The sequence below is a fragment of the Athene noctua genome, chromosome 5 (assembly GCF_965140245.1).
Source record: "Athene noctua chromosome 5, bAthNoc1.hap1.1, whole genome shotgun sequence".
NCBI classification, from domain to species: Eukaryota; Metazoa; Chordata; class Aves; order Strigiformes; family Strigidae; genus Athene; species Athene noctua.
The window spans coordinates 20,558,675-20,584,661 of record NC_134041.1 but is presented as its reverse complement, the minus strand read 5'-3'; the positions used below and the strand labels follow the sequence as shown (position 1 = coordinate 20,584,661).

Sequence of the window (25,987 nt, the reverse complement as noted above, 5' to 3'; positions counted from 1 at the left end):
GTCAATAAGAATGCAAACCAAACATTTGTCCAACAATTTTGCAAGTTTCTTCCACAATATGGAGGGATTCATATGTAAGACTCCCTATAGGGGGCAGAAAGCAGGCCTTTCTTTGACTAAGAGAATTAAGAGTATTCATAAAAGCTGTAAAGTACTACAGTATTCTAACTGAATGGCAGCTGAATACCAAAAAGACCTAATGGAACAGTTACCACAATAGAAGGGTAAGACTATCATTTTTAAAAACCTCATCTCCATTCTCAGCCCTAGAGGCACAGCCCCCCCCCCCCGTTCTACAAAAAACACCCACTTCCATGAAAAGGTCTTTTTTTTTTTTTTTTTGACAACTTGTGCAATTTGGTTTAGTTTACTATTTCTATAGCAGAGATTTAGAAAGAAATGAGGCTGCAGTTCACAAATTTTTGCTCCAAGTTTAGGCCTGCTAGGGCACTGCTAGTGACAACTGGTTTTTTGATTGTGCATACTTTTCACAGTAAGGCTCAGAGAGTTACAAAGACAAACTGTGTCTGTCTTCTGTTCATCTAGGTGTCTGTTTGGAAAAATATCGTGTGATCAGATGTTGAAAATAATAAGGTGAAAAACTAGAATAGCTTTCTCTGTACTTCAGAAAGCAATGACCGGGTCTCATAAAATCATGACAATTCCAAACTCTAAGAATGAATGGGCAAAACCAAGTATTAGTTTCAATATTTATAGAGTAGGCCATTTTCTACAACCTGTCTCCTTTACAATGAATTTAATCAACGATTACAGATTCTCTTAAGCCCTAGAAAATCTGAGGGAGATTCATCACTACCATGCCTTGGCCACAGAAAAAAACTGTTCATAAAAGTTTTACATTCTTCTGAAGAGGAAAGTAACAACAGAACTGAAGCAAAAAGGAGACCATTTATTCGGACATAAAGAATACCTGAACTGATGTGGCTTCAGGAGATGGGTACAGAAAAACTAACATTTCAGATCTGATTACTTCTTAGTCTACAATATGAAGTTGTAAACTGTGCAAGTCTGGAAAAAGCACTTCCAGGCTCACAATAAACAAGACAGCCAAGGAAGGATACATTTAAAAATAACACTGAACTGTGGATTTAGCCTAATGTACGGGGGGGTGGGGGTGTATGCTACTTAACAGAATACAGCATTACTTTCTGTTGTATGCCAACAGAAGACAAATTTGAACACAATCCCAAGCAACTACTTAAAAACAAACAAAAACCCCAAACCAAACCCCCTTTCCACTGACATCTATAAATAATGGCTTGAATTATGATACTGGATTTATATTGGGTATTTTTTTTTGTTTGGGATTATTTTTCCATTATATAGTTTCCTTTATATATTACACAATTAATATGAAAAGTTTTATAACAAGTAACTGATTAACTACAGGAAGTAGGCCACCTCTCAGACCACTCTTGTTTGTTGATGAAATCATTTCTTAGAAGTCATTTATTGTTCTGGAGGTCTTCCTTGTATAAAATGTAAAGAATCAATTCATTTCAAAACTCTCTCTCAAATTCTTATTATTTAGTCAAAACAAACAAACAACAAAACAAACAAACAAAACACCACCACAAAATGCAAAGGTTAAATCAGCTTAAAAAGGGGGGAACCAAAAACAAGGTGGGGAAGAGAACCTGTATTTGTAAAATACATCAGACTCCCAAGTCCACATAATGGAATAGAAGCACTTTAAGAAGTTCAGTGCTTCAGTTCATTTTAAGAACTTTTCAAGAAAAGAATTTCTATTTAAAGTTTGAGACTTCTTAGACAAGCTTCTGTAATTTTTTCTTCTGAAAACTCGAAATTATAATAATTCTTGTATTAATTTTTTGCCCTTCAGCTTTTTTTTTTCTTCTTTGATAAATTAACTTGCATTTAGTTTCCCTGAACTAAGGGAAAAGCTTCTCTGAAAACTCATGGAAAATCGGTAACACTCAGGACTTTGTCCTGGTTAACGGTGCTCTCACTCCCCTTCCCACCGCCCGAATCCAAACCCTCACACACACAATCCAAACTCTGTTTCATTCTAGTTTCCCATTTAAGTAAAGCAAACTGCTGAAGCACTAATATCCAGGACTGCAGAGGACATTAAGAAGATGAAAACAAGAAGAGGGACCTCTTTCAGAACCAAAAGGAATTAAGAAAAGCAGGGGAGAGAAATGTTTTAGGGTTCTAAAATGGTTATGAATACACTACACGGCATTTTTGGTCTGTTCCAAAGTAGTAACATCTCTTCACCTTTGGTTATAGAACTACCAATGGAAGTGGTTCTCCTCAGTTCTGCTGCCACTCCTCCACTTCACATTGCACTGAATCTAGCAATTGTACAACCACATGACTGATCAGTAAAGTGCTCTAAGGAAAACGACACTTTTTGGCAGTACAGTTTAATGCTGCATTAGCTCATCCTGCAATTGTATGAACATTCCAGCATAGAGAGTGGAGCAGAAACATGCGGTGTTGGGGTATTTCTTCTGCTTGTGCTAAAGATGTAGGATGAGAAGGTGCAGAACTACCCATTCTGGCAACAGCTGCCACCACAGCACTCAAAATGTAACATGAAACTGTACTGTGAATCCCAGTCTTTTACTACTAGATTAAGAGGAACGAGCCTGCTACTAACACTAGTGACTATACGGCTCAGCACAAATAAAGAAAAATTGATCAGGCATATTAAAGCAGTGAACCAGGCAACTATCTGGAAAGCCCAGCAACACTGATTCCATGAACCAATTCCTCCACATCTCTAAGGGAAGGAAGAAAAAAACAGAACACATGCATGAGGAAAAAGAAAAAAAAAATAAAATCAAATCAAGACCTCTGAAGTGAGCCTTCCAAGGGAACTCAATGCATGTTTAACATACAGAAGCGTTAACTGCAATAGGAGGCATTTTAGTATGTGCCAATTCATGAAAAGCCTTTCCATCTAGTATCACAGAAATTTGACTAAAGAAAACCACACTCACTTTACACTGACATTCTGAGATTCTACTGCTGCAATCTCAGACTGAAGTAGCAAAGTGAAGTTTCCTGCTGTAGCAGTCTAAACCAGAACAGAGCAAAACTCTGTTTTCCTGAATCCACACTGTATTATGAAACTGGCACAGTGTTCATCCCCATAATGTCCAGACTCGCAGATGTCTGTGTGTGAAAAAGCTGATGTCATAGAGGAGTTGTTAAGCTATTTACCTTTGCTTGGTAGTTGTGATTCCTTACTTTGAAGGCATCTGTACAAGACAAGTGTAATTTTTCATCCCATTACCCAACAACAATTTACTGTACAGACATCTGAAAGTTGCCTCTTGTTTTAAGGGATTATTCTTCTCAGGTACCCGAGGTTTATGAGTATATACAAGGTCACTACAGTCTAATGCATGCCAACAGTTTATCCCTCTATAGCACAACAGATTCTTGTTTCAGTGTTCTCCCCTTGTAAACAGGAAATGAGTCCAAGTATAAATGATAGATTTCTCCTTTGAAAGGGCGTCACTTACCAGTAACTACCATGCTGCTCATGTTAGAGTTCGGGCTATTGAGTACACTGCCTGAAAGAAGTTCGTCAGATCCTCTCTAAAAAGAAAGAGACAGTAAGAGATTTTTTTTTTCCTATATTTTGTGATTTTTAAAGATGATATTAAAAATGTCAGTTTGACAGGGAACACCTTTAGAAGAACTTAAGCAAGCATAACCAAACCTATACAGATTTGGCAGACTTCCTCTTTTCAGATAAGTGCAACAACTTGAAATCTAAGTAAAGCAGTATATTTACATGGCAATCTTTGAAATGAGAGCAGCTTAAGCACAGTTGTTTCACCCACCACTGAAATGAAGCCACCTTCAGACACGATGAGAACTGCTGAACAATAATTTTGTCCAGCATTTGAAATTAATTATTATGTATATTTAGTCTATTTCAATAACATTTAAATTAACTCATTATTTTATTATTTTAATATACATATTAAATTATTATATCTAGCTGAAACTACAAGGGAAATCTATACAAATAGAAAACATGGAGTTTAGCTCAATTCTAACACCCCTATTTAAAAAAAAAAGTCTTCGTAGAAAATTATCAATTTTCATTTTGGGGTCATCCATTTGTCCTGCAAAACACAATTTAGGGCAGGGAATTACATCTTCATTGCAATTCTTTAAAAATGACAAATATCAATTAAGTGGTCTTTTTGAAAATTACTCGAAAGTGGGCTGCAAAAGTCAGAGGAGGGTTTATAGTGAAAACATACAACATAATCTTTTCCTCTCAAATTATTTGCAAGATGGGCATTTAACAGTTGAAGAGGCTTTTGTTTCTTTTCATGTCTTCTTTTTTTTTCTTTTACTCCTCAACCCCCTCCATCCTTAAAAAAGTCATGTCTCAAAAAGCCCCCAAAATATTTAGGTGATCTTTCATTTAAAATAATTTTAAAAGGGAATAAACCTGACATCCTTTGAAAATTATATTTCTTATTGGTTCTTTCCCCACTTCAAAAGTGTTTCCCCAGCACCCTTAACACTAATCCAGGTCACTGCTAAAATGAAAACGAAGAAAGAAAAAAGTTACTACCAATATTTAGAAAAATAAAAGGTTTTAATTATGTTGTGGACACTACAATAAAATGTCAGGAATGGTTTGTCAGTGTGTTTTACAGGGCACCTTAACACTGCATGCTAAATTATCCTGAGGATATCACCTTTTTAGGCAGCATGGTTGCAAGATGCATAAAATCAAACCTTTACCGTTTTATCATAATGCACTGTATGTGTGTCCATACACAGAACTGTATGTTAAAGTTTGTTTAATCCAGAGATCCAGAAGCTCTTGAAAATAATATGTATATGTATGCACAGAGAGCCATTAAAGTTTACTTAGTCTTCAACATCAGCTCTGGAGAATCTTGATACAGTTTATTGAATACTCTAAACTCTTGGGTACATCGCAATAAACAAAGTTGTGCCTAGCAAATCAACAACACATTTGCTTTAAAACTGAGTAGTGCCTAATACCAAGATTAGGTAGGACCATGAGAAGGACCACATCTTGTCCTTCTCGATGTAGGGACAGATCTCTGATCAGATATAACTAAGGAAAAATTAAGCTGGACAAAACTGAGAAACAAGTTAGAGAAGCTACGGCAACTCTCCGCTATTCAAACTACGTTGCTTTTTACTCTAAATATAATACACTAACCTAGGCACTCGGTATAATTTGAAACATAACCATCCCTTCTTTCTCTTTAATGTTCTATTTTTCTAACATAGTATTTACATGTCACAACGTTGCAAAGTTCAAGATTACTAGCAGTATTAGCTCACTCAGTGACAACTGCGGTTATTTCTGCTCTGTTATCCACTTAGCCTTGCTTGGAAGCCCTTGCCTGTAACCTGGACAGCTCAGCTAAATAGGCAAGAAGTAGCATCAGACTGAATAGTCAAGCATATTAAGATAATTCAGTAGTGATTTTTTTCTTTCCTTAATATGCCAGGCATTAATTTCAATGGTGTAGCAGTTACTGCATAAACAGCTGAAGTACCCCCAGTACCAAATGAGTGCTCTTCCCAAAACCTGCAGGAACTTTATAGTTCTGAAATATCTCAAATTTAAGCTGTCTTCAGCTTCAAAAAGTTATTTACATCAGCAACTGCTGACTAGCAGAACACAAGAGTGATTACATAAACTTCTGGTTCCTAGTAAATCAGGCTTCCAAAAAGCTGTTAATTTCTTAATCCACAGCAGAAAAATCCAAAAGGAGCACAAATTACTCAATAGAGTGGATATTCAGTAACTGTATTTGTGTGTCATGAACAGTTAAAAAGAGTTTTCTCTTCATTTTGAAACATATCATTTTGCATTTCATGAATACATTCAGAGTCAATCACAAGATTTTGTCATTACACTTGAAAAATTTTTAACAGTTTTGCTTCAGAAGAACAAGTAAATGTGAATTCCTTACACCGGCATGTATCAAATTCTACATTTGTTTTATTGCCATAAATCAGTGTTCACAAGTCTAATTCACAGATGTACAAGTTTGTATGCAGAATGTTCTTTCAGTTCACCATGAAATCACAAACGTATAGCAAACCTCTACTAACTCACTCCCATACATATTTGCCAAGCTTTTGGTAAAAGACAAAGCTATCGCTTACTGTGTGAGTAATCATCTTATTAGATATACATGGTTATTTTTCCTTATCAGTTCTTAAGCAGCTTAGGCACCTCTGCACTTCATTCAGTATGTAACTTTAAAACCACCTATGTAGCAAAAGACACATGATGTACTTGGACACAGAGCATTTAAACTACAAAATCAAAAGCAGTAGCTGTCTGGTAATTGTCAATTTACTTCAAAAGGGTTATCTTAAGATGACAGTTAACTAGTGAAGCGATTTAACATAAGCATTTCAAGCAAGCCAATGGTTACTCTTAGACTGGCACTACTATGTGACACAAGCACCTCCTGAATTACAGCACAGACATAAATACTTATTTTACTTACATGTATTCAGCAGAGATAAGACTTTATTCAGTTTGTGGTTTGGGGTGCTTGGCTTTGGTTTTATGTGCATCTTCTTTTAGAGGATGCTAAGCCAAAAAGGACTGTCATCCTGCTTGAAGGGCAAAGCTCCTCATCACTCCACTATCTCACACATGAATTTAAAAGTTATGACCCATTTCCCAAGCATCTTGAGCATTTGCTAGTCTTACTCTTAATCATGCCAGTTCTGCCAGTCAAATCATGCAAAGCAAAAAAAACCCTTTAATTCAGGTGAATTTTAGCAAGTGTTTCAGAGACAAGGAAACTAAACTCAGATCTCTGAAGACCACTGCAAATCAGATTCAATGAAGAGTAGAAGATGCAAGAGCAGTGTTCACTTAACTGTTTTCCTCACCTGTGCAAACTACTATGTTCTAAAGAACCAAAGCAAGTTTGAGGTTGTATAGCAAGACTGAAAAATCACAAACACATAGATCACAGAAATGTCCAACTCTAAGTAACACACGAACAAAAACCACAATGATTCTATTTCGTCAGAGTGCAAAGAAAAGTTTCTATAATAGCAACATGGTAGAGACTAATTAAATACCCATGTTAGCATGAGAGAAAGAGATGATAAAGTATAAAATAAGAAGTACAAACTCCTATTATACTATTATTAGGCCATCTTCTAACAGCTAGTCCTGAACAGCACAACTTTTAAATGCCGTATTTCTATTCCCACCAATGTAGAGTACATTAATCTATGCTAATTCTCCACAAAAGCGAAACCACTAACTATTCAGATCAGAGGTATCTAGAACATTTCTTCATTAAACCCACATCTACCAAAATACCATTATACAAAATAAACAAGAGAATTGCCAAACTAACTTTTTACAGTGAGTGAACCTTAAATGTGTTGTAGAATCAATACTGTCTTTTCAATGAAGCCCATGCTATCATACCCTTGCACCTATTAAGGCATTTCCATCCATGGTGAGAAAACAACTTATTAATGTATGGCTTCAACCAATGGAATTACATAAAACTGACATGTAGGAACACTTTCAGAAAGAGATGAAAAAATTTGAATACATATTACAGATAAACTTAAAAATCATATATACAAAAATGATTTTATATTCTGTAAATCGATGATGATTTCATTTAATTTCTGTAACTGAATACAGTTATTGTATGTACTTTGTCTCTTCTACAATTTACATAATCAATTATACATAGAGAAAGAAAAAGCCCCCAGGTTAGCAAATTAATCTCCTAGCTCCTTACCCTAACAGTCATAGTTAACTCAAAATCCCTCCCTATACAAACTCGATTTCTATAGCAGGATTTCAGATTTTCCCTCCCACATAACAGAAGTACTATAAGCTTCATGCTACCACAGGTTATATTAAGTAGCTATGTAATTTCAGGAAGTCATTACAGTCATACTATCCTTCCAGGCGAACCAAAAATATGCTATTTACAAGTCTTTGCCAACTATTTTTCTCACATTCCAGACAGGGCTTCAAATATTTCGAACATTCCCCAGATTTTATTATATCCAAGGTAAAAAACCAAAACAAAACAAAGAGTAACAACTTTGGCTTGTGAGTTACCAAAGAGGTTTAGTCTTTTAATCAAAGTACTTTTTGACAACCGTTTATGAAAGAGAAGGATTATCAGCTCTTTTCCCAATAATTCAGTGCTATGGAGACTCTGATCAGACATGGCTGAACCTAACATAACAAACTGAGTGTATTACAGAAGGCTTATTAGAAGCATGTGTAGATGCACTACAATACTACAAGAACACTAAACCAATACTACTAGGAACTAGTAGGACAAAACTGCACTTTGTTAAAAAGTCAACAGCATCATCTAAAATAATTTCTTAAAATACCACTAAAGAGTAGACTCAAAGATACTGAAAAAAGCATTTTCTGATAAACCCTCTTATTTGTGGTATTCCAATTTGCTGATATTACAAACCCCTAAAGAACAGGATGCTTTTGCCATTCCCACCCCCCCCCCCTTCCTTCTCATCCCTCCTCCTCCCCCGGACGAAAGAAAAAAAGGAGAACTTTAGCTCCACTGTGCATTTACTACTGTCATTCTCAGCCTACAGGCATGAATTTCCCAAGGGGTATGACATGCCAGGAGACAGATCTCATGATTTAAAGAAATCTAACAGCATTGTAAAACACTTCGTTTCTAACAACATCTGGGAACAATGTAAAGGAAAAAGCCAGAAACCTGATGGCATGAGCGAGGAATAAAAGCATATGAGAATTCCAGACATTAAACATTCCCCTCTAACAGTTACAAACTTGTAAACACACTGCCTCAATATTCAATGTCTGAATTAACTTTGGGGACTGTATGTTGGAAACAACATGACAACACACTTTAAACCCTCAAACGCAGCATTTATACACTTTGTTCAGCTTACATGTGATGGATCAGAATTTAACAAATGCTTCATTTTTAACAGGATACATTTTTAATTAGACAATGCATAAGTACACCCTCACATACTCTTTAGTGAAGAAATGCATGATCCGCCTTATGCTCTGACTATATGCACTACTATTAAAACACATAATCCAATTACCTAATGAATAGACTGTTGTTACACCTCTCATACATATAGGATCAGAGGACTCATTCAGGACAGGACAAGCCAAGCCTAAACATATAATCCAAAAGCAATTCCATGCAGGTTCATACTTATTTTACAAAGCATACAGTTTAAACTATAAGCTTGTTATCACTTCATCAGAACCTTACATACAAGGAATATGTCTAGTTGGTTTTGATTTTTTTTAAAGACTATACTATTTATACTAGCATGAAATCTTATCAAATAAGGCCATGAACTCCATGGATGCTTAATAACTCACTGGTAACATCACTTGCTTCTAATTCAGTATGGAATTAACTGGATTAACAATATGACCACCTTTCCACATTCATTCTCTGTATTCTTTTTTTCCCACTTCCATTCTTCACACTGTCCTCAACAACAATATATTGTTTATATATCTTAACAACTAACTTCACCATTTTTACACTCATGTTTTTTTTCAGTAAGGAACGCTCTAGAGGAAAATTAAGCTTTTATTATTTTTTTCTTGCAACTATACACATAGTATATGCCATGTACCTTATGACAGCACACAAAATTTACAGAAATGGAGGGAGAGCGACCAAAGGAATCTGAAAAGTCTTTAAGACTGAAAGGACACAAGTCTCAAATCCTCTGAAAATCCTCCAGGTTCTCAAAATACTATGTGGAAAAAGAGCCAAATTTCTCAAATCCTCTTCCATCTCAAGACCAAGATGGACTGTTAATCCAGAAAGCCTAAGAGTAAAGAATCAAATCTCCACTTAAACCATGCCACCCAGCCTCATCCAAAAACCTTCTCACTTTCAACTGTAACGAAAGACTGCAGGCAAGAGTCTAGTCCAGTATCAGTTGATGCTTCAAACATCCAGGAGGAATTACACAAACAAGATTTATTTCAGCATGTCAGACCTTCTATTCCACTTTTACCAGGAAAACAAGTGTTACTCTGAAGCAGCTGCACATAACTGGTAGTAAATCAAAACAGGTGAGAACAACTCACTAGAGCTACCACCTAGATGAGTTCTTAGCTTTCTGGTTAGAGAATCATGGCACCTAGATGTACAGATTTAGTCCTTCAGTAGCAGTTTCTACATCTCAAAAGATGATCCACAAGAAGGGTATTTTCCACTTGATTCTCTGCTATTTCAAAATGTCAAATTAAAAGCACTAGTGCTATTTTGTCTGTAACTCAATACTCATGTTATGCATTCACAGAAAAACTGATTTTATGAAAAGCTAAAACCAGCTGTAAGTACTTGCAGCTATAAAAAACACCCAACCCTCTAAATCAAACATCACAGTCCCATGAACAGCTTGTGAAACCACAACCTCATTCGAACCACCTACCACCAAAAGCAACAGTCCTACCCTCTCCCTGGCCCCAGCAACTTGTTCCTATTCTGTCCTCCCCAGTTCTATACTCTACAAGCATTTATGCAACCACACACTTTGGTACAAATCTGACTAAAAAGATGTAACTCACTGTTGTGTCATCTTTGCTTGATCCTGATTAAGTTCCCGAGAGAGGTTTGTGAAGCAGCTACACAAACATTTGTTGCACAAGTATTACAATAACAGAGACAACTGGAATGCAGCTTGATTTGCTTGTGAAAACATGGCCCAAAGCTCCAAGAAATGGGAAGGGTATTTTCATGCTGGTATTGGCTCCTATTTTTCAGATGGTGCAGGCAATCACATCTCTCTTTCTACAACCCCCTCAATTAAGATGCAAATGTAGGTGTTCTGTTACAAATGAAAAATAAGTGATTTCCAATTAGTGAAAGACATCAAAACACATCAAATAGGTATACTAAGCCTTCCTTACACTGATGCATACTTGCTACAGAGCATAAAATAATTTTCAAACTTTTTCCTTTCTATTTTTAGGTCTCCTTACTTTTTCACATATATTATGGTGGCAGAATGAACACTAAGTGAAAAAACGCCACAAAGTTACAAAGAAAAAAGAATTGGAGTAGACTGTTCTGGGAATAAATATGAAAGTCATTTCAAACAGGGTCAATTTACAGAAGTTACTGTTAAAAAGAGAGCAGATGTCTTTCATTGTAAGAAGTTATTTTTTGTCACCAAGGACACGTTCCTCATGCCACTGCTGAAAAGACAAATCCAGATGCCAGTTCTGAACTTCTGAACATGGCCATGCTTCATTCTTTCTTCACTACTAGAATGTTCCACGTATTTTTTGCTGTCTACTGTTGCGATGACTAAGTATTGAAGACAAAAGTGGATTTTAAAACATTATCCTAGCTAATACAAAATTAAAAGCTCCTCCAATTCAGAAACAACCCCTTTTTCTTGTATCACTGCCCTCAGCAGACTCTAATCTGCTAGCAATCTACTAGTAATTATATTAGACACACAATGATAGCTCAAAACTGTCATTCTAATATTGTAAATACAATAAAACAGATCATGAAATGGCATTTGTCTGTATGAATGAGTCAAAGTTTCTTATCCTACCACTCCCTTTTATTTAGGTATCCAGAATGACAACAGTGAAGGCAAAATAGATTTCAGAAAAAGAAGATACTATAAGGAAAAAGCTATTTAAATACATTTTCTCATTTCTTAAGTTTAGTCTAAACTTATCTTCTCACAACTTGCTCGAATTTCTAACTTTTTTCTACACTTTTTCATTATACAGTGTACAGTTCAAATAAAAAGTCACAATATATACACAATATTTGTTTCCACCACAAGGAGACTCTCAGTAGCAAAGGGCCAGTGTTCTATAATTTTGTAAGAGAAGAGATTACCTCTTAGAAATTGAGTTAAAAAAAAAATTGGACAATGCTTCAAAAGTCCTTACAGACAATGCTTCTTTATGGTCTCTTCCTTTCCTCCATCAGCTTATCTCTTCTGATTTTACCTACTGCCCTTCCCCCATCCTACTGCATTCCCCCATGTTAAATTTCAGCAACCAGGGAAAAAGCAGAACTTTGTGACACATTGCTGTTTGGAAAACTACTAGAAAGTACTAGGACAGTGCTTCTTAGCATCTTCTACCCAACCCTAACAGAACCAACTACACAGACACCAAGAATTCCCCTCTTTTGTTAAGCACACTGCAAAGGCTAATGTCCTGACTTTTGAGGAAATGGGCTATTCCCACAACTTTAAACATTACAAAACTATGTTTACAGGAATATACGAGTTTCCCCCTCCCCAGGTACAACTGGGGCTGTCCACACTTGGCAGCAGAAGCTCAGTTTTTGGCCAGTGTAGCCCAAAGCAGTGTCAACGTCACAAATTCCCAAATGCTATGTACCAAATACTGCATCCATGAAGGGATGACTGCTTTTCTTCTGTCAGGTAGAAATATACCTCAGCCATTCTAAAATGTGCAATGCACGTACACAAGATGAGTCACTGAATTGTTCAGGCCCCATTTACTGCACAGCTATGCATGCCATCCAAGAGAATGATGCATTGGACTGAAGTGGCACACCCTGAAATACAGTAGAACTATCATCTTCAATATACACCTAAGTTACTCTCTGCACCTAATGTAAATTCTTTACATCACTTTTTATGCCCCTCCAAAGAGTATTTTAATTACTCTCAAGAAAAAATACATTATATACTTCATACATTTAGTTCAAGTTGAAAAAGGCTCTATTACTCCAAGTGCCGAATCAGTTTACTTATCCAGATTAAAGCACCGTGACTGTAAAGAGAACACAAGACAGCAAATCATACTACAGTTATTAGATTCTGATACTCAAACCCATATAGAGTGAGCAATGAGAAGTCTGAGGCTAGAAGCTAAAACTAGCAGGCCATTTCATTTTTAGTGACTAAGGACCTCATATAATAAACAGAGCAACTGCTTACCTTTTTAAAATAAAAAAGCAAACATTTTATATACTATGGCAATTTTTAAAACTATGCATGAAGAAATCCATAAATCTAGAATGTATAGAATTTCTTCAAGAAACGCAAAATTTTAAAAACATCTATGAACTATGGAATATACTATCATTACTGGAATCCTTAGCTTTGTGCTAGTCAAAAATACTTTACACTAACTAACTGCTTATATAGAAAGTTCACAAAATAACATCAGAGACACCTCTAAACTCGTTCTTTTTGCACTATTTTGTAAACTGTAACATAAGGGGTGAACTGTGTGCAGAGTGACATTTCCCTGCCTCCATGAATTCTAGGTAAGCAAAACAAGACATTACAGACCAAACCAAATATGAACTATTTCATATGTACTTACAAGATGATTAGGTTTGTACATGTTCTAATGCTTTCAGAAAATAAAACACTCTGCTCCTCTGACAGATTTTAACTGGGAAACATGTTCCCACTTCGGATTTCAAGTTGCACAAATCCCCACATTTACTCTATGTAAGCCAAGTTTTCAAATAGTACTTGTCATTTTTTTCCACCTCAATTCTGAGTTTTAGGTTTTCCTCAGCTTTAATTTCCGGCAACTTAACACAAAATCAAGATAGAACATTCGACGGTTTGATGAACAAAAATGTTTTAAATCAAATGAAAGTATACAAAACAAGTGGCAATAGCTTCAAGTTCAGCAGCCTCATTAGCAGGTAACTCAAGACTATAAAACAGTTAATAAAACATTGTAAACAAGTATTTCTTTTACTTTATACTTGCCTTGCCCACATGCAGTCCTCAAAGCTCAAAAGCTACTTTTTAATTCAAAGACAACTCCCAAACTACAGTAGTTAACGTGTTCTATTACTATTTTACAAATGAGTTTAAAAACGCAACATGTTCACTTTTCTGTTGAAGAGAAAAAACAGCCAGACAATAATTAATAAAATTTTCAGATTTGTATCAACATGACTGATCATAAAATAAAGCAAGTTGTCCAAACAGATGGGTCATATATCACAATCCCTTTCTCCAGCTGTAATTCAATATATCACAAACATGCTGTATAACCTAGCAGCATATGTATATACAGTAGGTGAAAAATATCAAGAAAGCATCAAGTCAAACAAATATCCTGGAGAAGTTGATTTCACACAGGTAAATCACTGCCCACTTCCAACAGCTATCCAGTCACAATAAAAGCAGTGTCAAAAGAGCATTAAGACTGCTGATGCAACTCCTTGGACACAAAACTTCCTCCCTATACATTCCCAAAGCATCCCAAAGTAAAGATAACAGCCAAGGAAAAGCCAAATGCATGTTCCCAGTTGTTTATACACCAGCTATCTGTAAAGCGTTCATCAATGTTAAAACATGTGCTCATCAAGAGCAATGAACAGCCACTGGAGAACATAAACGGACAAATGTTTCACACGGCCTCCCACAAAACATAAGCTAGCATTAGATTGCTACCCAAACTGCATATTCAATTAGTGAGAAATTCCATTTTCCATTCTTATTAGTATCTTTAGATAATTACAGAGGTTCCAGAATACAATCCAGTTTACTCCTCCCATATTTAACAGCTTTCTTCAGAAAACCATCATCCTTTTTCATTCCACTAATTCCATGCACAAATGGATTTCTTCTTTTTAAAATCCAGTTAAGTCCCTTTTCACAAGGCAAAGAGCACACTTTTGACACTTTTGTGCCTTTCCTTGTGTTTATTTTAATCACTACCTCTGATAACACCTGTCTTGCCTTCTTTTCTTAAATTATATTCATAACTTCTACAGTCAACAAAAAGAAGCAGTTATGCCATCTAAAGTGTATGTCACTGTGTGTCTAGCGCCTGAAAATATGGTTTAAAAAAAAAAAAAAAAATCACACTACAAGCTTACAACATATTTCATGAATTCTCAAATTATCGTAAGATTTTAAGTCACAGTTAAGAATGAAAGAATACTGAATCCATTTACCTCTCCTGAAGTGAGAATGTCAGAATTTACAGTTCCAGCAATACACGGTCTACCTGAAATTGCTCCTTCACTCGACATGATTGAGAGCAATTTATAAATTGTTTTGCCCCAAAGCTATTCACATGGGACGTTACTTCTTGGAAGACTTGATCTTCCTTAGGTATTCCTCCAAATTATTAAATATATTCCTAAAATTTTCATCAGTTAACACTTTGTCCTCCCAGGCAACAGATACAAACATGCCAATTCGTATTTCCGATTGGGATTAGCTCCCACAGAAATACTTTAGTAACTACACTTTCCCCTTGATTCAGAGAGTGATTTGAAGCTTGTCTCCAATACTGCACAAACATGTGGAGCCAGATGGGTCCAGAATCTGTATAAGTGACTTCTTACAGCTCCTTCTAGAAGCAAGGTTGCTCAGGAACATAATACAGGTACATCTGACCTAATAGCTGCTCTATCTACAGACTAGCTGTATTACCTAAGAACTAGTCTACATCCATCAAGACCAATACTGAATCCGAGCCAAAGAGCTCTACTAGACAAAACCTATCTTACCATGCAGTTAATCTGTGAAAAGGCAGCTACGTGGTACAGCTACAAAGTCCCTGGACAAATGCGGAGACTTAGCTGTATGCACTAGAAAACTTGTTTCTACCACTAAAACGGATTGCTTGCATGCATTCATTAACATAATAAAATTCCATTGTCCCATATATCTTTGTATTCTCATTTCTCAGTCTGCTTCTATGAAGTACTAATATAATTCCTGCACCAGATTTGAATATAAAACTGAAATAAACAGTAAATTAACAACAACGTGGAAGCTCTTTCCTTGATTTAACAAATATGATAAATTCATAACTGAACTTGAGAAATAAAAAGTAAAGCAAAGCACATGTCCACTTCTCTGTCTACATAACAAATTCTACCTCCAATATTTTTGTGTCCTATTACAGTCACTTCCTTTATTAACTTCAGTGGCAACTGTTTTGAAAAAAAGAATGGGGGGTGGGGAAGAAGAAAACATGTCTTTTACAGTCACCATGCAACAATGAGAAAGTGGTGTTTTGAAAAAAAATATCTACAAAATTAAGCTTTAAAATAAGAAGCTGATACCACTACATTAATCTAGAACCACTGTTTACAGTTCAGTGCCTAGAAAAGTCTTTTGTGTAAAGGTTCCAATTTACCTCTAGGGATTTTTGGTTAATAAAGCATGTACTGCTGACTAAATATCAGCTGACAATGACTAGTTAAAATCTTACAGCTTGCAATTACTGATGTTGAAAGTAGTTCATTCTGTATCAACAATTTGCCCCCTTATTTGCTAAGTGTACATCCTACCTTCACACCAACTGCAACATCAGTGACAATGCTGTAAAAAAAAAGAAAAAAACAAGAATACAAGTCAATTTATCTTCATAAAACCAACATTTCAATGTATTGCAATGCCAACATAATCAGGAATCAAAATAACCAAAAACTTCTCCAATCAAGAAATTATGTTCAAAGAACACAGCAGAACTGAGGGGAAGTACAGAAGAAACCTACAAAAGCCACTGAGCTCCCCCAGCTTATAGGCTTCTCCAAAAGAGTCCAAAGTTCAACTTAACATTACTCCAAAGCAGCACTGCCAGGAAATGTATTTTGGAAACTTGGATTTCTGGACTACATGAGATCATAGGGTGAAAATAAAAAGAATTTTAAAAAAGTGAGTAAGAACTTTTCTCATACATCCCTACTAACTAGACAGCTAGTTCAGCAACATAGCTTACCCTACAGACCTTCTTACAGATTTTTTTTTAAATTAGCTTGAAAAAAAAGAACGCACTGGCAGGTGCACCTATTTGAATTTAATGACATTTGAGCAGATACACCTATATGAAACTCCGTAACAGTTATGTCAAGGTACATCTTTTTCTTAGAGGTTATGACATCATAATTTACAGTGTGTGACACAACCCAAAAGAAACACAAGTCCATACCAAAAAAAAACCCCAAAAGGTAAAACATGAATATGTGAAAGCATTCCACAATACGCATTATTGACAAGACTTCTCAAAGAGGATTTGGAACGCGCAACATTATAAACTCCACTAACCATAAAAAGCCTTTAAAAATTCTTAATGTTGAGAGATTATATGCTTAAAGCATACCAAAGAGATTGCTTCTCTATTTGAAGCAGAGTAAACAACTTAATAGGAAATTTGGAAGATGTTGTATTTACACTGACGAAGGCTACAACCACCAGCTTCGTTTTCCAGGTCTAACAGTAAGAAGGCCTTGTGTAGAGCGACTGCCCACCCCAGCTCCCGGCCAGGACCGTGGGCCCTCGCCGTCCCGTATGGCTGACTCCTTCAAAACCTGCCCTTCTTTGGCTTTTACAGCCAGTCTCCAGCATGCACAAAGGCGTCTTTCTACCTGGGGAGGGGGGAAAGCCACAGGGCTTATTAGGCAGTTTCTGAAAACAAAAGAGCTCGACATCTGGCTCTTACTGGTATTGCTCCTCCTCTCCAGCCAGCTCCAAAACAAACCCGAGTCCTACAGAGCCCCCCTCCTAACGCCACGGCTCGGGGCGAGGCTGGGGGGGAAGCAAAGAAGGCAAAGGCGGGAGAGAAGGCGAGAAGAAGAGGCTCTGGAGGGGACGGATGGGGGTAGATCGCGCTCCCTCTTCACAGGGGATCCAGCGTCTCGGGCACACCACTAAGTAGGGGGCGGCCTTCAAAGACCTCGACAATTTAAACGGAAGACCCTACCGAGGGACCCGCGTTAGGGAGAGGCTGAGTCCCCTCTTCCCCACCTCGCACCGGGCCTCAGGCTTCAGTTGTCCCGCGGCGGGAAGCCCGCCTCTCCCCACCGCCGCCGGGGCAGCGGCCGCTCCCCACACCCTCGGAGCCGCCCGCCCGCCGCCAGCCAGCCGCGGCAGGGAGCGAGCTCCCGGCACTGGGGCGCGTCCCGCCGCCGGCCGGCGGCAGAACAGCGGCACTGCCCTCGCTCCCACTGCCCCAGCCATAACTCACCCGTCCATCGCCGAGCAGGACAAAGCGCGGACAAGCAGGACGGACAGCCGCGCAGGCAATGCGTACGGGGAGGCTGTGAGAAAATGGCGGCCCGGCCTGCACGAAAACCGCCGAACGTTGCCGAGTGCCGGATTCCGCTCCTCGTCCCCCGCCGCTACAGAGCATGCGCCAGTCGCGGGGGCATGCGCCCTCCCGCCGCTGAAGCTTTTGCCATCAGCTGCCCGGGCCGAGCCGGCTCGTCAGGCGGCGGAGCCTGCCCCGCCTGGGGCGGGCGGCGGGGCGCGGGCCCCTCACCCCCCTTCTCCACCCGCGCCCCGCGTCAGGAACCTTTGCTGTGTGCGAGGGAGAGAGATCGGCTCCGGGTCGTGCCCGGGGAGAGCGCCTGAGGCCGGTGGGCACAGGCCCGCTCCGCGAGCTCCTCAGTCCATCGGCGGCCGCTGCCGCACCGCCCGGGGCCGCAGCCTCTCCGCCGCACCGCACTTGTTGCGCGGAGAGGCTTTCCGCACTTGGCGCCAGCACTCCCAGCGCCGTATGGAAGACGTTCAGAGAGGCCGCGCCAGGCCTGGGCACCCCCGCGCAGCCCGTCCGCTCAGAGGGACCAGCCCGGACAGGGAGCCCTGTCCTCATCACTCGGTGCCTTCGGACGCAGTCATTTATAAAGAAGCAACCCGTTGACTGTATAGCTGACCACTAATACTATTTACAAAAATAATTAAGATGAATGTACAAATTAGCTATTGCCGTGAGTTAGGTCCTTTCTTCACAGAAATCGACGGAGCTGTGATTCTCTGTAAACTACCATATCAGGATACAAGCCATTTGCTCTACATGGCCATTAGAAAATAGGCTTTTTTCCCCACTATCCTTGCCCGGATTTGAGATTTCATCGTAAATCTCACAATGTTTGATACAGAGTTTCGAGAAAGTGCTGCTCATGGGACAATCCTGGATTGCATTTAAACAGAAAGTCGAACTAGAGATTTTATACCTATGAAGGAAAACTTGAAAATGTGATCCAAATCTTCTAAAAGATCCCAAACCCAGAAGGGATACTAAAAAGTATCAAAACTATCTTCTGTGTTTTCTGTATTTTGATCTAGCAATACTGGTTTCAGAAACACGTTTTAAGGGGATAGCCCATTACTCGATTGCACTTTTATTTTTTTCAGGTTAGTGTAAGTCCCTTAGAGTCTGCCAGTGAAACTACTGCAATGAAGTCTGATAAAAGAATTTGAGCCAAAACCCTATGCATATCTCCATAACCAGAAAATTTTTACTATGCTTTACTACCCCTATCGCCCTTTCCTCCAACTGATCCCATGAGTAACCCAGTAACTAATTTAGTGATTAGAAGTACATGCAATTTCTAATTCTGCTCTGCGATTTTTTGTTGTTCTGTTCTGGAATAGTCACTCTGGTTCTCTGCAGCAATCAATTTACTAGATGGAAAATAACTATATTGCTTCTCCTAAATAGTAGCCCTGCTATAGTTAGTCTAGCAACCTATATTCCAGTATAGTTTGTATATCTGCAACTACCTTCTCTCAGCAACTGTCTTCAGTACCCGTCACTGACCACTAGACTAAATGATTTATTATTCTCATTCTTATAAAAATCCCTCTTACACATTTTATTTGCTTAGATTGTATATAAAGTTCATAATTCCAAATGCCATTCTCTACTTTTTCGCTTTGGGTTGGGATTATATCTGTTTTCTCTCATTTGCCACTGCCTTTGCTCCTGCTTGTTGCCACATTGTATTGGGGATATTTTCTCCTTTTTTTCCCCCTTATAAATGTAAATACATCTTGTTCGGTTTTTTTTACTGGTAGAAGTACTGATCCTTCTACTTCTTAGTGATTAGTAGAAAATCTGAGTTATCTGTCTCACTACCCGTCTTAATTACATCCTTTGCCTTTATAGCAATGCCATCTTTGAGCCTGTGTTTCTCATATCTTTTCTAATAATCCTGCTTTCTCCTTCTTTCATGACACCTACCAGAATCCATCTGACTAAGTGAGCTACTACGCATTCAGTTTATTCTCTGAGTTAGATGTTCTTCCGTATAAGGGAGACTGAGGAGCACGTGTTGAGCGTTCATTGCAAAAAGACACTGGAACTGCATTTTCAAATCTTGGTGAAATAATGGATGTGACTTTATGGAGCAAAACTCTGGTCCCCCTGAACCGTCAATAAAAGTGAAAATTAATCAGGATTTTATCAAGAGCATTTAATTTTAGAAGGAAAAATTTATCAACAGTCAGTGTGTTACTAATAAAATGCCATAACATCCTCTTGCTCATTTGTTTGTTCAGTGTGGTATTCCACTTTCCTCTTCATGCAGCTTTGCCTTTTTATACTATTAGATTATTTTTAGTATGCTTTTGGATTCCTTGTAAAATATCTACCATATTTTGGACACTGTGATAGTATAAACAATGACTTTGTCATCTGTTTTCTCTGTTGCTAGAGTATGTCTTTGCTTTGTTTTTCTCATGTTTTAGAAACTCAGAAAAAATTGTTGCCAAAAACACCCCCTTGTGCTTAGGACCTGTCAACTTTTTGCAGAAGTCCTGCATCAGATATTTCAGAAGGCAGCTAAAATGTCCAGAAATAGGCAACCATCCAGTAAAACACCTCTAGCAAAACCCTCCACATTCAGTTGTTATGTTATGAAACATTAGGGCTTATACCCTCTATCGATTTTATTCTGACCAAAATCTAAATGTAGATACTATTATTAGCTGTACAAAAGTTCTATAAATTTTAACCCTAATAATCTTTTTGCTGCAATAATATTTTGTTATCCAAAATAATTTCCTTTGATCAATATATTTGTATGTCTCACTTTCATCAGTTGTTTCCATTTTATTTCAAAACCAGCTAATAAATAATAGTGTGTGTAGTTCAGCAGCAGTATGAGCAGTTAGTGGTGTATGTTTAGTGAAAGACTGTAGGAATTAGGCAGCACACAATATATTTTTCTGCAGTATATATAGTCTCAAACTGAGTCCCAGAAGTTGCTGGGAAAAAAAAAATAGCATCCACTCTCAGAGAATATCTTGTCCAAGCGTTTGCCTGAGTGCTTTTTGACATCCACAGCATTCTAGGACAACAAGTTACACAATTTAAGAAATCACTGTGTGAAAGATATTTTGTTTGTTTCAAGCCCACTGCCGGGTAATTTCCTCCAATGTCCATCAGTTATTTTCTTTAAAAAAAGGATAATTTTCCCCGTTCACCTAACCATGCCATTCATGAATCCATATACCTTCATATGAATCATATCATCTTCAGTTCCATTTCAAGAGTCATGGTAAATTAAATGTCTCCTCTATTAGAAGTCATTCCATATTATCAATAATTTGTTTTTCCTATTTCTACACCTTTCTAATCCTATTCTAGAAGACTGTAATGGTCCTCATTCAAGTTACAAATTCAATGGCTTTATATAGGTGCATAATAAATGCTTTCTGGTTTATTTCTGTTCTTTTTGTTTTGTTTTGTTTTGTTTTTCTGCTAATACCAATCTCTTTTGCATGTTTGAATGATGCTAAGCTATAAGATTATGTTTTCACAGAAACCGCCACAACTCAAGCACTCTTTGCTGTGTGGAAGTCATTTGTTTAGATTCCAGTATTTTGCATGTATAGTTTGGCTTGTTTTCTCCCTTGCATATTACTTCCATTTTTCAGCACAGAATTTAACTTGACATTTTATCATTCAGTCACACAGTATCCTGAGAGCTTTCTACAATTCTTCACGGTCAGCTTTTGTTTTTATTACCATGAATAATTCAGCATCATCAGCAAACTTGGTTGCCTCGATAATCACTCTTTTTTCCAGATCATTTAAGAATATGCTGAACAGCGCAGGTCCCTATGGTACACTACAAGTGACCTCCCTCTACTGTAAAAATAGACCATTTTTTCTTGCCCTTCATTTAATATCTTTTAAGAATCCAGTATTAATAACGAATAATTAGTACATTATTAATATATCAAAGGATGTACCTGTTAATCCTGTATCATCTTATTTTCTCTCAAAAGCATTGGGCAGAGAATTTCAACAATTTTTTTATGAGGTTATATCATGTTGTTTCAATCAGACTATGTTAAAACTCAAAGTTAGGGACTCTTTCAGCTAATACACTTTTTTCTATTATATGCACTTACACATAACAACTCTTCACTAAATAGCCCTGTCTCTTTAGTTTCCTCATATTATTAACAGTAGTGTCATTGAATGGTGTTGCTTAGTACAACAGATCCTCTGGATATTATGGGAAAGGTTGATCATTCAGTTTACCAGTCTTTGTTATATTAAACCACATTATTCTATCTTAAGCCAGTTCTTATCAACTTCATAAATTCCCCAGATGCCTTTGAGCAAAGTTCCAACATTTATTAGCAGCTATTCATCTTTTTGTGCTCCTGTAAACAATATCCTTAATCAACATTTCTTCCCAGCAGTCTGCGTTGATTTACTTTGTTTTATTGAACTAAGTTTTGAAGCTATCGAGTAGCTTTTACAAGCACAGTGCCCTAAATAAATGTCTCTTTTTCAAGTTCAGGTCAGAACTTGTCTTGCTGATCTGAATCCCACAGGCTGCTCTCCAGCATTTTATTTCTAGCATCCTTGCTCAAAAGACAGCTTATCTTGGGCAGGCTGGGACTGTTACTGCTCTCTACCATCTCAAACAGCAAAACATGTGACATAGCTCATACTGTACTTCAGCAAACATTTGTATGGGTCCAAAGGTCCATTCTTGACAACTAGATTATTGCCTGCCCACTTTCCCTCTCTTGCTTTTACGATATCCACCCGGAAACTTATTTTCCAGAACAAATTAACTTTTTTTCCACCACTGGAAATTAAATACACACGCATTTACTTTCTTCAGGGCTGGAGATCAGTTTTACTTTTTATTACAATCATTATATGCCAGTGGTGGTTGCAAACAATTTTCATACTATGGGATCTTCTTGGTTTTTGCCTCAGCTGGTTGGTAGTGAAGATCATATTGTATGTATTGTACGGCCAGGGCTGCAGCTCTGGGAAGAGAGTGCTGTTTTCTGTCATAGAAAAGAAGTGAAATGAATATTTTTTGTCTGAATACAAAGATGTCTGTTGAGGTTATCAGACAAAGAGTAGGAAGGTCTCTGCTTCTTGACCTACAAAAGTTTAAAGATCCTTCTATTGTTACAAACAGGTGTCAAAGTGCTGGCCTGGCACTCTACAAGACACAGGTGAAATATCTCAACACTAAAGCTATGATTGCTCTCTAAGTATGCTGCTAAAGTAATTTAATCAGTTGTGAGAACCTACTTTTCACCTGACTGTAATATCACTGTTCAGTACTGATGAGGACTGCTCCCTTATTGATGTGTGCTTTTTATCAGCCTAGATCTTTACATTGCAGACAGCATAGCTGTTCCATCTACCGGACAGTCACACAACCCATTACAAAAAAAAAAAAATCTCTAAGCACAATACTTTAAAAATCATTAGTTAATATTCATTTTTATGTGTGGCTTACATAAAAGACCCACAGTCAGAAAAAAATAGCTTTAATTCTTAGAGACTCCCTCATGACTGCAACAGCTTTTGCCAGTCAGTACTGCAGGTAACAAATATTCTACATTTAAGGATCTGCCAAAGTATAAATTTAGGGACTTCAAGATTATTTTTATTTTTGAGCTGAAGATGCCTGAATTTTAGCTAATGGCACTAATACCTATACTAATATATACATAAGGGTATGGCTAACTTAACTGAGGTCAAGCATTTAGTCCAGTGACTCTCTGGCAGGCTGTTGCTTTGTGCAAATTAGTGTCCAGTCTGGCGTAATGTCTCAGGAGGTAGGTGGTGACTGGTCGCTGAGAGGTGGCAATGATTAACCTCCACATCCAATATGCCTGCTTTGGCGGGGGGGATCTTTTCAGCAAATGCACTGCTGCAGGTGATCTAAACTTACCTGGTTTGACTTTGCATTGAAGCTATCTAGATGGATTCAGAGTAATTTTTATCAGAGCCCCAAGACCTCAACCTTCCTGCCTCCAGCTAGTCATTTGCAGTCTGAGAGCCCTCCCTGCTCTGCACCCTGCAGACAGGAGCAAGCTCAGGCCAAAGGCTTAAGCCACAGCCTGAGTAAATGTCCCAAAACTAAGCTTAGATCTAAGCTTAAGAGGCTGTATTTTGACTCACCCTCTAATTCACAGACCAACATCGGACAGAGGACTTTATGTAACATACACAGTGAGCCCTGTCTTGTACAAGATCTGATGTTGCCTACTTTTACAGATATGACAATTATGATTCCTAAAAAAGGTGACAAAAAAGACAAAAAAGAAATGGAGAAAACATACATTTTTTAAAAACTCAACACCAGCAAGGAAAAGACTCCAAATACCCAATAACATAGTAAATTAAAGCAATACGTCCTCCAGCAAAGAAAGAAAACTCACAGCAATTTTAAAGAATGTTCTTTGCACAGGTGGACTGAAAAGGGATTTCTGCTATGGATTTCAGGAATACCAGAACTTGGACTCTGAACTTATATAATTTAAAAGGAGTAAAAAGTGTCTCTCAGTAATTTTTAAAAGGTTCTGTAAGTCACAGATGAGCTCACCTTTCCACTTTATTCTTTGATGTTTAGAAAATGGAATTATTTTTGTAAAATTTTTCCAAAACTGTGCTCTCATAACATCCCATCCTACAGAAGTTTTTCCAAATCTTTTTCCACCTTATATAAGAACAGCATTATGTTCCTGGGGTTATTAATAAAAATTATTTTATGGAACTCTACAAGACTGTATAAATTATCAAAAAGAATATCATAGAGGAAAAATATTTTCACATAGTTGCTGTCGACAGTGGTGAAAGATATTCAAAATGGAAACCTTTTAAGTGTTACAGAAAAATGTCTTCAAAGAGGATACCCCAGAAATGTGACTGTTTTTGAAAAAAATTAAAATCTTCAAAGTAGGTACCTCTGTGAGGAAGGGGCATTCCTCCACAATGTGAATCTTTGGAAATGAAATCTCTTAACTGATATGAAAACTTTGAAAGCAATAAACAATTCCTAAAATTGAAGGTAATATTTCCTTGGCAGAGTATATGGTGTTCTTAAAGGGAGAAATGACTGCATCATTATTAACTATAAAGGTGATCAACCTCTACTTTTCTTACAAAAAGGAACAAAGATTTTTTTAAAACCTTCTATCATAATCACAAAGTTATTAAACTAATAACAAGTATTGGTGGCAGTATACTCTTTTGTCACTGGACAGCCAGTTTCATATATACTGCTGACCTGAAAAGAGCTTCTTCATTTTTAAAGATATAAGTAAGAAAGTCCATGAAGTGGACCTTCCTATAAATATTTCTGTTAATTATATTCCATGGAGTAATTCTTTGTAAAAGTAAGACTTTTCTCAGAAAATGGCAGCTTTGCAGTATACTTTCCAGTTCAGAACAGTATGGTTTTTGGAATCTGGACTATTTTTCCAGGATGGGAATCTATTTCCAAATTTTTTCTCACTAGCACAGTCTATGAAGTTATTTCTGATTAAAAACTTTACAAGGGAGTGATGTAGAAGCATGGATGTGACAAAAAAGCAAAGTAAATAGCCTATATAAAGGTTAGAAAAGAAACAATGAAAAGACAATTTGTTCATTGTGCCATGCTGAAACGTCATGCCTTTTAAGATGACTGCTGTTGAGGCATTTCTTTCAGCAATGCAGGGAGATGGATCTATACTATCATTTAAAGAGAATGACTGCTGTGGTGCTAGACTAGCTATTGGAGTGTGAGCAAACTGCAGCTGACCCAAAGCCAAGGGCAAGACAAAATTATTTTCAGGGCGACACTGGAGTTTAAAGCAGCGTGGAGAGACACAGTCTCTTTTGAACTGAGAAATTCAGAAATTAGAAGATAAAATACACATTTGCTCACCTGAGTGGCCATTTTCTCTCTTA

At 37.6% G+C, this 25,987-nt stretch overlaps 1 protein-coding gene across 7 annotated transcripts in view; it reads right to left on the bottom strand.

Moving 5' to 3' along the window:
• Nucleotides 1-18,168, bottom strand: part of PTBP2 (polypyrimidine tract binding protein 2) — a 52,960-nt gene extending 34,792 nt beyond the window's left edge. For 4 of the 7 annotated variants that reach the window (XM_074906619.1, XM_074906621.1, XM_074906622.1 and 1 more), the window contains exons 1-3: nt 18,008-18,118; nt 16,332-16,362; nt 3,519-3,594 (exon numbers count right to left, since the gene is read on the bottom strand). In XM_074906619.1, coding sequence (XP_074762720.1) covers nt 3,519-3,594; nt 16,332-16,362; nt 18,008-18,015 — 115 coding nt within the window. In that variant the 5' untranslated portion in view covers nt 18,016-18,118. Of the gene's footprint in view, nt 1-3,518; nt 3,595-16,331; nt 16,363-18,007 lie in introns of all 7 variants that reach the window. The other 3 variants (XM_074906625.1, XM_074906626.1, XM_074906624.1) reach the window with 2 other exon arrangements.
• Between the last annotated feature and the right edge of the window lie 7,819 nt (nt 18,169-25,987).